A 13,677-nucleotide genomic window follows, 5' to 3' on the forward strand; every position below is an offset into this window, starting at 1 on the left:
TGCTATTTAAAAGCTCATCATTCTGATTCATTACATTTATTACATTTGAAGCAGGAAACAAAAACAGTCCAATAGTTAATAAGGAGTATTTTCTACTGTACTCTAAGACAAAAAATAACTGCAATGCTTGTCCTGTCTAATACTATGAAAATAGTGTTTTTCTTAAAACTTAGAGGTGGAAGATACTTCACATTCATTGGATTACTATGTAAATGATCAGGGCAGATTTCTATAACTCCACCATAGTAAATTTCAGGTGAATGAATGGTACAGAATTGAAACCATAAAAAGTTTTAGGAGCTTGACTCTAACTCCTACCTCTGATTAGTGACGATGTAGCCATATTCCTCTCTGTTCGTCCCATCCTTAGCGGTTTTCAGGATGTTGGCGGTTTTCTCTTTTAAATCCAGGTCTTTTGCTGACAGGGTGGGCCCCACACTGTCTTCTTTAGGCACAGGGGCTGGCGTGGATGGGGGCTGAGTAGGGGTCCGCTGGTATGGTGGGATGGCGGGCAGAGCTGAAACAGGTGAGGGGGGTTTGGCTCCTTTTTGTGTCACTTTATCACTGCCTTCTACAATTGTCTGTCGAGGAAAACAGAAACCGTTACGTGCAAAAAAAAAAGACAACATACTACAAAAAATCCTGCGTAGATTTTTTAAACCTGAAAAAGCAATGTGCAGCTAATTAATTACTCCCTTTTATTACTTTTTCAAGCTTTATGAGAAGTGGCAGCATTATTTAAATAATTAGATGACTCATTCAACTGTGCGTTAAAAGCAATGTTTCAAAACAAGTCCAGGTGAAAGTGTTAATAGTTTCTTTTAGCCTTTAGATGAATAATTAGATGCGCCTACCTCTTTTACCGTGACCGTCCCAGGGGATTGATCTGAGGAACAGAAAGATAAAAAAAAAAAAAAAAACATCACACAATGCCTAAATAATCAAAATTATTTAAAATAAAAACTTGGCATGACAATAAGACCAGGTGCAGTGACTTCTTCCTTTATGATTTAAGCAGTTTGATAATGCACATGTGTTGTGATGCCACTTTATACCTGTGTTCTCCATGTTTTGTAGCAGCTGTAACACTAGAGTAAGTCTTTTTATCTGTTGAGGGCTCAGGTCTCGTGGGTCCACCCCAAAACCCTTTAAAAGACTTGCCAACTGCGCCAGTTTATCATCTGTAACACACAAAGTTCAAGAATCAAGATGTTATTTTCATATATACAGATAAGGTTTTGTTGCACCATAAAATGAAATACTAACTCTGCAATCCCTCTCAAAATATAAGGAAGATTACATAAATTTACAGTAGTGCAATAGTAGTGTATGCATTTATAATGCAATGTTAACATGCATCTTCACTAACATTTGAAACATAGTCATATTGAATAAAATGCTACATTTACACTTTTTTTTTTTTTTACCTGAAGCAATTTGCAATGGATTCAAAATAATATTTTGCTAGTTTATGCATTTCCTGGGATTTAAACTATGACCTTGGTGTTATGCTATCACCAAGCTCTTCTATTTTAGGTACAGGAATCCTAGCCTTGAGTTTCGCAAAAACATATTTGTATTGTTAAACTTAGGAAAGCAAATTTGAAAGCAAACTACACATATTTATGTAAGATACAATAAATAGCAAGATAATATGAATTTACTCCAAATTTAAAACTAAAGCAAAAAGGCCACATGCAGATTTTAATAGTGAAATGATTACTATGACAACATCTTAATATATGAAGCATCCCAAAAAAGGTACTCACCATCAAATCCAGCAAGAGAACTGTAGTCCTGAGGGAGTTTCTTGTTGGTGCGCTGGGTTGAGCTGGGCTGTTCCTGTAGGGTGTAGTCCTCTCCATATTCCAAAGGGAAATCTAGATCCTCATAGTATGGAGCAGCAGGGAGGGCTGCTGCCCCCCTGTGGCGGAAAGAGGGTTGTGCGGAGGAGAGGTAGAGAGACACCGCATCTTCCAGCAGCTGACGGTCTCTGTCTTTTTGCTGGGATCCGGTTCGAGACGGGGGTCGTTGGTATCCCATGCTGCTGTGAGGGTGGAGTGAATGGGTCATGTCCTCCTGTTAGAGAACAATGATACAATTAGTCTAAATGATAACATCTTTTTCTCATAATAAATCTTTCTATGCCAGTTTTACTTGTAGGTATGAGTATGGGTCCATTGGTAGGGCTTGCATCCGGAGCGAGGAGGACTGGTGGGGGTCTAAGACCATGTAATCCATGTAGCTCTGAGCTGGACCAGGTTCAGAATTGGAGCTGGAATAGACCTTCTTCGCTGCAGGCTGTGGCGGCCTGAAAAATTCAGTCAATTACATTAAATCTAATAATACAAGAGATCAAACATCTGAGGTCTGACGAGACCTCTGAAATCAAGTTTTCCAGGAGCAATAACACACACTCAAAGGAACAGCTGAAAAATAAAAAATTGCTTTCTCATCCTCATGCTGTATGACTTCCTTTCGTCTGTGTAACACAAAAGGGGACATTTTGAAAAATGTTTTTTATACAATCACAATAAAATGGACCTTTCAAGCATCAAAAAGGAAGCCAAAGCACCATAAAAGTATTAAGGATCTTTTACGTAAGTAGACCATACACGTCTTCTGAAGCTATACAATAGCTTTATGTGAGAAACACAACATTTCAGTAACACTGAAATTTTGATATGTTGGAGCCAAAGGCTTCCTGTCAAGCGTCTCCTATTCAATAAAGGCAGAAACGTCAAAAAATAAATCTTTAAAAAGAAAATCTTGACCATGTTAGCACTACTTTGATCATTCATGAGGGAAGCAGGGGTTCATGAATGAAATATTATGTTGAATCAAATTATTCACATGAATTGATTGAAAAAAAAGAGTGAAAAATTAATAAGAATCAGACTGATCTGGTCCTCACGTTCAGCTTGACTCAATGATCCTTTACTAGCGCACTGGAGCGAAGTGAATAACAATTCAAAATTCACAAAGCTATTATTTGAATTTAAAAACCTAGAACACAGTGCACATTCATGATACTTTTATGGGGATGCAAACTGTAATTGCACAGAAAAAAAAAAATTGCACTGAAGAAATGTCATACAGGGTTGAAACGACATGATGGTGAGTAAATGATACTATTCCTTTAAGCTAAAAGTTGTGTATCTGGTACTCACTGTGCATTCTGGATCTTTTGGGTGCGTGCGTGAGGAATACGGCTCAGCTCCTTAGCAATGATGCGCTGGGTGATTTCATCCTGCCAGGAGAATCCTGTTCACACGCACACAAATACACACATCAGCACAAACACTGTAAGCATGTACATGTAAGACAGTACTTTACATGTACTGTACAGTAGTACTTAAAATACGGTTCATGCCTTGCCAGTGTGTTTATTACAGGAGTGAGTCACTGCATTGTGAGTGTACTTTTTCTTGAAAACAAGTCTGAAACCTCAGATACTCAATCCTGTCAGCAATGGTTTATTTGTTTTCATTTAGTCTAATGGAAAATCCATTTCTTTATAATTTCCTTTGATATTATACTAAATTATTACTTTTAATACACCTTGCACAGCGCATAACACACTCCATTAGATATGGAAGCAGATGACAGCCAGTCTATTCTTAAACTGGTAATATAAGGATTCAGAAAATCAATGAAGTGTTAAATATTTGAATGTAATGAATAAATAGACAAATATTATAATCTTGTTAGAAAATTGTTTGCATTTTGCACATTTACCTTATATAATACCATGGGCTTCAGCACCCCTAAAAAGGAGCTCAGCACCCCTAAAACTTGAGTAAGAAATGTTATTCTAAAATTTTTGTTCGTCTTTTACAAGGTTAAATAATGTCCAAAACATACTCTGTAGTTTGTGGTTTGTAGTTTGTGCGCACTTTGGGACTAAAGGTTTTGCATGTATGCACTGTGATCAAAAATAAATGAGACCAAACATGATTGAATTTGTGTCTCGTTATTCAATTAATAACTAGGCTAAAAAAAAAAAAAGAAAAGAAAAATCTGGATTTTGGAGTTAGTTGAATCAATGTTAAAATGATAGTTATTTTTCAATAGACATATTTTTTGTTTTTGTGTGAAAAGAGGGTGGGTGGTGGCAGTGGGGCTCATTGGGTGCTCAGCACCCCTAAAGCTCTGACCCTAGCATCGCCCCTGTATAATACCTTGTAATATTTACTCTAGCCAATGAATATGGACATAGGAAGTTGTATAACTCATCATGTCATTATACACATTTGTGTCCTCATAAACCACCATATATGAGTACCAGTGAGATAAAAGGAAAGGGTCAACAAAGCTACCATTCACAGGATGCAGTATTTAATGCTTTAATGTCAACTGTGAGAGTAAAGGGCTTTTCCACACTGCGCTTAACCCCGGGTTATCGTCGTTCTAAACACAACTTTTAACCCCGGGTAAAGAACGTCTCACACTTGCTCCGGAGCAGGGTTAGCACCACTTATTACCCGGGGTTATGAAACCCTGCTCCGGAGCAGTTGTGGTGCCAAATTTGTACAGTGAAACGATGCGGTGTTAGTATGTTATGCTACTAGACGCTTAGCAACAGATAACCAATAGCGTGCCTCATATTCACGTGCTTTAGACAGTCACAGAAACACTGCGCTTTGCATATAAACAGTAAATTCAGCGTTTGAGAGAAAAAAAAATGTCATATGCTGACAGAAAACGTGACAATTTGAGTGAAGAAGAGACGGTTTCATTCTTACCTTTATAATACGAAACGTCCAATCAGTATCAGTATCGAGCTATGTAAACAGCTCGCGTGCTGCGTTTATCCAATCAATGACGCTGACATCGCAAATATGCAAATAATAATGGTAATAATAATAAATGATAAAAAATAATAATAATAATAATAAATAATAAATAATAATAAACTCATGGTTTAGGAATGTACAATGTGAAACGTCAGTTTATGAATACCCAGGATCAATTGTTAACCCTTTCGAGAGTGAGTTTAAAATAAAAGAGTGAGGTTTTTAAGGCGACCGTTATTTTAGAACGTTTGCCCTTATTGTTTCCATGGCGACGCGTCTTGAGCGTCACCAGCGCTGAACGCAGCCACAATAACACTACTGTATGCCAGATGGATCGCTATTATTTAGTTTTTCCTTTTTAATTTAAAATATTCGCAAAATTGCTTAACATGTACTTTATTTAGGCTTCAAAATCTATAAATGTTGTGTTAACTTGTAAAGATTATCTTGATAGAAAAAACGTGTAAGTGTCATCATAACCCTTTGTTAAACACAGAGCTTATTTTCTGCGATTTTCCAAAAGTCTATGGGAAAAATGCATAGGCTTTCGATCGAGGGAACCCGTGCGCCGCTAACTTCCGGGTTGGCCTACAAAAACGCGTCATCCCTGGGGCACTCTATAACACTACTGTATGCCAGATGGATCGCTATTATTTAGTTTTTCCTTTTTAATTTAAAATATTCGCAAAATTGCTTACCATGTAATCAACTTTCTGATATTCCGATTCTCAAATATGTGTAAATGAGTGTGTTTTGTTGTTTTAAACCCTTTATAAATGATCTTTATCTTGATCTATAATGCGAAATGGGCGCCACCATCTTAGTCCTGTCAGTCGGATTAATGCTGTGTTCCAGGCAGGTTTTTGAGCCCGTAAGTCACAACTTTAAATCACGACTCAAGACTTTGTAGTGTTCCAGGAAAGTCACGCCAAACTGCGTAAAAGTGTAAACAAACCAACAAGGCGGACCATACGGGGCTTAAGAATAATTTCTATGCCAAAGGTGCTTACTCCTTGCTTATATGAGGGAAACAGAGGAGGAAAACGGCGCATAAGGCAAGAGAAGCTGTTATAACTTTTATTTTACGTTATTTTACCGTGCACTTGCACAAACACTGCATCCATAGGGGCTGCCACTGTAGTTTCACGGGCTGTATGACGTCAGAACTCGTAACTGGGAGTACATCGATCTAGTACGAGTTCACGGGTGGGAAGTCACGGCTTTGACTGCTGTTCCAGTGCACTTTCACGGGTAGAAGGTTCGAAAAACACGGGTTACGGGTTGCCTGGAACGCGGCATTACAGCAGGTGAATTCATCAGCGCTTTATTTGAAATGGAACATGCGATGTTGTTTAAAAACTTTAAAACTGCCGATTCAGATTGTGTTAGGGGGGCGGGGCCGGGTTTATTAGGCAGTTTTAATCTGACAATTTGACCAGAGAGATTTAATTTTGTCGGACATTTAATTTTTTTTCCCGGCCAATGTCTGTTAATTACCGGACAACGGAAACCCTGGTGGGGACATGTCCCACCCGCAAATTACGCCTATGATTTTATAAACTAAATGGTGCTTATGCATATTTAAATGTCTGAAACCTTAAAAAAAAAAACATTATGTGGCTGAAAACACTGCATAGCTGTGATATATGACAAGAGCTGCGCGCGTCTGTCTCGCAGCCAAAGCGCGAAAGCACAGTTTGAATCTGGCAGTTATATGACATCGCTGAACGTTCGAAATCCCATATGTGGGACCATACCGCTCAAAGGGTTAACCCCGGGTAAATTATGAGCAGTGTGAAACGTGAAGCGAGATAACCAAGCGGCAACCTCCCCCTTTCTCTCGTGAAGCCAATACGGAAATAACTTAAACTGCGATTCATCGACTGGCCGCTAGGGACAGGCTCCAAAAGAGAGCAGAATCTCATAGAGTCCCATGTTAAATTGGCCAAGTTTATAGCAGAAAAAAACATGTTTACAAGTTGGTTCAAATTGTGGTTTTGGTCTATACTGCTGTTTTTGCCCTTCATGACAACTCTGAGGGGGGTGAATTTTTTTATAACTTATCCATTAAAATTATATTAAGCCTTAAAGTTCTGCATAATTAAGGGCGTGGTCACTTGAGTGACAGGTAGATTGCGCTGCTGTCTGTGAGCCGTCATGTTACCTCAGCTGCCGCTGAATTTGGCATCTCAGCCGTTTTTGTGCTTTTTTTCTCGATTATTTTATACAATTATAAAATATGGCTTGCTGCATAATATTCGAGACTGATGTGTGTCTGTGTAGAAGTGCATGCATGGGGAAGAGACACAGAACACACATTGTTGGATCGTGGCATTGGCTGAAAGTTTTGATTGTGAGATTTACTACAATGACAGGATATACAACTCTGACAGCACTGCTTGGATATTATAACTAAAACTGCTGCACTATTTTGAAAAAAATATACTTTGGACACAGGATCATTTGTTAGATACGATCGCTGCTCAGATTGCATCCTTTCTTGAAGAACAATGACAGAGAGCAGATCATTCAGAAGAAATGTGAAATGTTTTTGTTTTGTTTTGCAATGGACATTTATATTTTACCCAAGTCCCACAGATTGGATTCATCTCGCGATCTCTATTATAAAGGTATGAAGTCCCATTTGATTTTCCATGTTGTAATTTGCACACCCGACACAAATTACTGGTGTTGGAGCATCTATATCTTAAAAAAACACCGTAAATTGACAGTAAACCTTTAGAACTTTCTGATGATAAAACTTATCTTTATTAATAATTTAGATAGTGTCTAGATAGATAGCTCCTTTGCTTGCTAACATGGTCACGTCGAGCTAGGCGGGCGTGGTTTCAGCAACCAATCACATCAGCTCAAACCACCTCCCCGCCTCTTTGCCCATTTTCAGTTATCCGGGAGTGACGTGTGGTGACGCGCAGCTAAGATGGCTGCGGCCTCATTTTCGCTTCAAAACTGCTGTTCAGAACTCTATGGGTGACGTCACGGACGCTACGTCCATATTTTTTACAGTCTATGGAGATAACCAAGGATTCTGTTTACCCGGGGTTTAGAATAACCCAGGGTTAACTATTTCTACCCAGGCTTAACTATTTAACTTTGTGAAAGGCCCTTAAATGCTTCGTAGTAGAGCTCCAGGAAAACACTGGGTATTTTGAGTGCTCATCTGATTCACTATTATCCAGAATTTCAAAACATCCAGACTATTGTTATTCATAATAAAATAAAAGTGATTTGTAATATTTGAATTATTTGTAAATAAACAAAAATAAATGAATAAATAAAAAAAGCACAAAAATAATAGAATTACCACTGTAAATTGTTGGTCCCCATGAGGAAAAAAGCTTATAAATCAAAATCTTTTGAAAATACCAAAGGTTTTCTGTGATGATGGGTAGGTTTAGGGTTAAGGTTAGTGTAAGTGGATAGAATATACCGTTTGTACAGCATAAAAACCATACACCTAGAGACATCGTAAACCACATATGCAAGTATGGGGACAAAATGTGAGTGTGTGTGTACTTACCCTGAATCATCAGCTCTTTGAGCACTTCCTGCAGTCTCTGAAGAACAGGAACAGAGACCTGGTACTGAACCTGGTCATGTCTGGAGCTTCGACACTGTCCAAAGATCTTGTCTGTAATACAAATAATAACAAATTATTCAGATTTAGAACATTGAAGAGAAAGTCTTGAAAATAAATGTATTTTAAAATAATATTTCCATAATATTCTGATCAAATTATGCAAAAACAATAGAGCTTTCTCAACTAAATTAGGTTGAAAAGTTACTAATGTTAGTATAAACAACGTCAAAACATTAAAAATGTGAAACGTCATCTTAAACACTCATACAAAAAATACAGTGTGACTAAGAGGCACATTAAAATGTCGCAGACAAAATAACCCATAAGTGAAAAATGAGCCAGTTTCTTGACTAACAAACACCCATAACATATTCAACCCACTCCACACACACTCTCATACACTCACATCCCACACATTCCCCACTGACTCATCCCTGACTAAACCTCCAGTTGTGTGGTTTAAAAAAAGACCTTGATCCCTTAACGCAGATGAGCTCTAAACATGAACCCGGCCATTTTCTATATCTCTGAGCAGGTCTGTCCATGAACATGACTCACAGCTATTTCTAGCACAGACGGAGATGTGAGAGCACTATGGGGGCGATAGATCAGTTGCCCTGGGGCATGAAAATACACAGTACATTATTACATCGCAATAGAAGTGACCCAGGAGAAATGATGTCACACCGCCGCTACAGTAAAAGAAAGTACACAACACAAAATTATTGGTAACAACTTACAATAGGTTTAGTTAACTACATTAGTTAACATAAACTTACAATGAAAACACTTCTAAATAAATCTTTGTTGTTGTTAGTTTCAACATTTACTAATGCATTACTAAAATCAAAAGTTGTATCTGTTAAATTATTTCATGGATCTGAACTAACACAAACTAACAGTGAACAGTTTAACACAAAATGATGTGGAAATGAACTTGCTGTCAGTGCAGGCCTATAACTGAGCCATTCGATTTTATCAAAAAATATCTTAATTTGTGTTCCTAAGCTAAATGAAGGTCTTACAGGTGTGGAACGACATGAGGGTGAGTAATAAATGACATTATTTTCATTTTTGGGTGAACTAACCCTTTAACAAAGATTCCTAAATACTGTAGCAAATGTATTGCTCATTGTTAGATAATGTTGGTTAATACATAAACTAATGGGCACTTATTGAAAAAATCAAATTGTTTTTATTTTACATCCATAAAAAACAGAATTTTTTTAGAATCTATTTTTGGCCAAATGCCTATGGTAAAAAATGACAGAATAAGGGATGAAGTGAGAATATTTGTTTATTATCATTATTTTGCAAATGTATATATAATGTTTAAACCTATTTTGCCACAGAAATTAGAGAGTACAAAGTGTTGGTCCCACTTTATATTAGGTGTCTTTAACAACTATGTACTTGCAAAATTGTATTGAGGTGGGATACGGGTATTTAAAGACAGTTTTGGTGGCATGTAAAAGAAGGGACAATGGTGTAATTATAAATGTAATTACAGAATTAATTACATATGGGTATTTTTTTTGATATGTGTAAAAACCAACTCGATCTCAGCAATCCGTGCACATTTTACGAGGTGGCTAAGTCATACAAATTCGTAATGACCTCATGCATTTGTTTGCTAAATCGTACGTATTTTACAATTTGCCAGATTCTTATGAATTTCATACAAATGACCTACCCCAACCCCTCCCCTAAACCTACCCGTCACTGGGGTTTAGACAAATCGTATGAATTTGTGTGAGTGAGGTCGTACATAGGAGTTAAAGCATTAGTTCACCCAAAAATGAAAATTCTTCAGGAAGCTTCGGAGCATAATGAATCAGCGTGTCGAACCAGCCGTTCGGAGCACTAAAGTCACGTGATTTCAGCAGTTTGGCACGCAATCCGAATCATGATTCGATACGCTGATACATTATGCTCCAAAGCTTCCTGAAGCAGTGTTTTGAAATCGGCCATCACTAAATATGTCATGTTTTTTTTGGCGCACCAAAAATATTCTCATCACTTTATAATATTAATATTGAACCAGTGTACTCACATGAACTGATTTAAATATGTTTTTAGTGCATTAATGAATCTTGAGAGAGGAAATGTCATTGCTCCCTATGCAGGCCTCACGGAGCCATTGGATTTCAACAAAAATATCTTAATTTGCGTTCCAAAGATTAACGAAGGTCTTACGGGTGTGGAACGGCATGAGGGTGAGTAATTAATGACATTATTTTAATTTTTGGGTGAACTAACCCTTTAAAGACACCTAAGATCCAGAGTGTCTCATATAAAAGGCGAATAACTTTTGGTTTACACTTTATTTTACAGTATGCGCACTTTCAATGTACTTACAGTGTATTTACCCACAACTGAGTGTAAGGTAACTACATAGGTTAAGTTAAGGTTTAGGGGTAGGTTCAGGGTTAGTACCTAACCCAGTTAGTCTCATTACTTCAATAAGTACATAGTATGTTCATGCAGAATAGGACTGTAAAATAACATGCTACCCTCTTTTGCTCTCTCTTTTTTATTAGTATGTCTATGTACATATTCAGTGTAATATGAACACCTGCCTTTCAATATGCAGAGCTGGGTAGAAACCGATTACAGGTAATCTGGATTACATAATCAGATTACAAAAAAATAAGTACTTCTTGTAATTACATTTTAAAATACTTGTAATCAGACTGCAGTTTCTTTTCTATTGATTACATACTGCTTAAATATGTTCAAAGGTCTTTCAGGTTTGCACACACAGACCAGCCACAGAAAACTGAGAGGCTCACAGCATTTGATCACGGGATTTACACAAATCATTTCACTTTTAAGAAGTGTTTTCTCAACATTGCATATCAAATAAACTCCTGATGAACACATGAATTATTATTGGAAGGCGTTTATCTTTCAAACACATGTAAAAGAAAACAAGAAAAACACATTTCATATGCAATGCAGGGATTCCCATACTTTTTTGAACCTCTTTGACAAGTTGTAATAATAAATAAAATAAGTCAATAATAATAATAACTAATAATAAAATAAAGTTCACGGTTCTCTGATGTCAGTTAATGGTCACATGACATGCAGGTAAACAATTTTTTAAAAATATATATATTTTTAATTTATTTAAATTTTTATGATTTAATTACTTAACAGCTTTTGATAAAATTCACAAACCCCTGCAGCTCCATCACGAGCCCTAGTCCCCAGAAATATAATGTATATTTTTTAACAAAGAATGGAATATATTTTCTTTCTCTTTGTATTTTTATATTAATACAAGATTATCCTATTCAAATCAATGTGATAAATGAAAAAAAGTTGAGCACAGATAATATTACCTGAAATGAGTAATCTAGACTACATTACTAACTGCAATTTATTTGGAATCAGTAACTGACTACAGTTTGTAAGTAATCTACCCAGCAGCACTGTCAATGTTTGAAGGTGCCAGAGAAAAAGAGCAAGCAGCTCAAACAGACAGATTATTTATCCATCTCTGTTCCATCATTTTATAAGATTGGGAACACGGAAGCTTTGACCGGGTACAGCTATCCAAGACCCAGATAACCGCCATTGCGTACGCAAGTCTTTGAAACGCATTTCAAAGAGCTCCTTGCATTTGTGCAACCTCTTTTGAATTGGCAGGTATCCGTGTGGGTATATATGTGCGTATGAGACGTGATTGTGTGCGTAAGCACCGAGTAGTGAGTCATCAGTGATTGTGGGGGCGTACACCCAGCTTCCATGGGCTTGATGATGTCACCGTTGCCAAGGGGACATGGAGCAGGGGTGGGAGGGACTTGACGGAGAGAGAGAAGAGCAGGTGACAGAATACTAGTGGTTTATGGATGTGGTAATACAGACACAGGTAAATCCCTGAGAGGAGTACAAAATAACAGATGGGATGTGTGAATAATACCAGTTGGAATTTTCAGGTAATTGCATTAAAACACAAAAAGCAATATGGGTATAGCGATATATACTCTTAAAAATAAAGCTTCCAAAAGGAGATTTTTGCAGTGATGCAATAAAAGAAACATTCTGGCATTCATTCTTTTCTTAGTGTGAAGAAGCTTTTAATAATCAAATGAAGTGCAATAAAAAGCTTCATTCTTCATGGAACCACCAATGACAATAAAGAACCTTTATTTTTAAGAGTGAGGAAAAAATACATACAATAAACAGCACTGATAACTTCATCTAATGTCGTATAAATGTTACATACAGTGGGATTCAAAAGTTGGAGACCACGTGATTTATTTTAATATTTAATCCTGCAGAAACGTTTGGGATTTTGCTAAATTTTAAACTAATAAATGTAAAATAATGAAGAAATATATTTATGATTCCTCACTATTTCCAGGTCACTAATGAAATACGCACACTTCCGACAATTTATGAACTTGTTTGGACCTTTTTTACAGTCTATGGTTTGGACAGATGGTCAGATGTTCATGTTTCCATGAAGCACAAGATGCTCTTTGGATCATTCTCAAAAGCATGCTGAAGAACATCAAGTTTTACACTTCTTTACAAGTTTAACTTGTGGAATTTGTGAAGCTCCAGTGTGGCTGTCATTAATGCAAAAGAGAAACACCTTTCAAAAGGTACTTAAATGTACTATTAAATTACTCATATATACACTTTCAGTACTAATATATTAGTATACTAATATATTACATATATGTACATTAAGGGTACTAATATGCACCATTTAGAGGTAAATAAGGTACAAACATGTACCTTTTGAAAGGGTACAGCCTGTGCCAGCTTTTATACTTTTTGACATGAGAGTGTAGCCTACATCTGAAATTCATTTAATTCATTTATTAAACTTTTCATTCAAATTGTTATAGTAATAATGTCATTTGTAATGATTTTTTTAATATATAAAATTAGGAAATAATGTCAAATACAAGGTTTTCTATAGTGGTTTCCTAATCCTATTGTATCTCCATGTGGACATCTTGAGGCCCATATCTGACGCAAATAACGTAAACATCCACCTCCAATACACACCAACACAATCTTCTTCGTTGCTGTTGACTAATATAAAATGAGTGAAATTTCCTGCAGTGTAAATTATTTAGCTGTGTGTATGCGTCTCTTGTTGCGTCGTAGCACTAGCAGGATGTAGCAGATCTGTGGTGTCAAGCAGTGATCCGGAACTCACGATTAGATCATCAAGAGCAAGAAATAAAGAGACAGGACACAGAGAATAGCACTGCGTCCTTGTTTCTGAACTTCAGAGAATTATTGTATCTATGAATG

General features: G+C 36.8%; 1 protein-coding gene across 2 annotated transcripts in view; it reads right to left on the reverse strand.

Moving 5' to 3' along the window:
• Positions 1-13,677, reverse strand: part of ptprna (protein tyrosine phosphatase receptor type Na) — a 36,391-nt gene that overhangs the window by 17,009 nt on the left and 5,705 nt on the right. For both annotated transcript variants that reach the window (XM_067408614.1, XM_067408613.1), the window contains exons 3-9: positions 8,338-8,448; positions 3,171-3,264; positions 2,158-2,311; positions 1,770-2,079; positions 1,056-1,181; positions 855-886; positions 319-581 (exon numbers count right to left, since the gene is read on the reverse strand). In XM_067408614.1, coding sequence (XP_067264715.1) covers positions 319-581; positions 855-886; positions 1,056-1,181; positions 1,770-2,079; positions 2,158-2,311; positions 3,171-3,264; positions 8,338-8,448 — 1,090 coding nt within the window. The remainder of the gene's footprint in view (positions 1-318; positions 582-854; positions 887-1,055; positions 1,182-1,769; positions 2,080-2,157; positions 2,312-3,170; positions 3,265-8,337; positions 8,449-13,677) is intronic.

This window comes from Chanodichthys erythropterus, chromosome 14, assembly GCF_024489055.1.
Source record: "Chanodichthys erythropterus isolate Z2021 chromosome 14, ASM2448905v1, whole genome shotgun sequence".
Taxonomy (NCBI): domain Eukaryota; kingdom Metazoa; phylum Chordata; class Actinopteri; order Cypriniformes; family Xenocyprididae; genus Chanodichthys; species Chanodichthys erythropterus.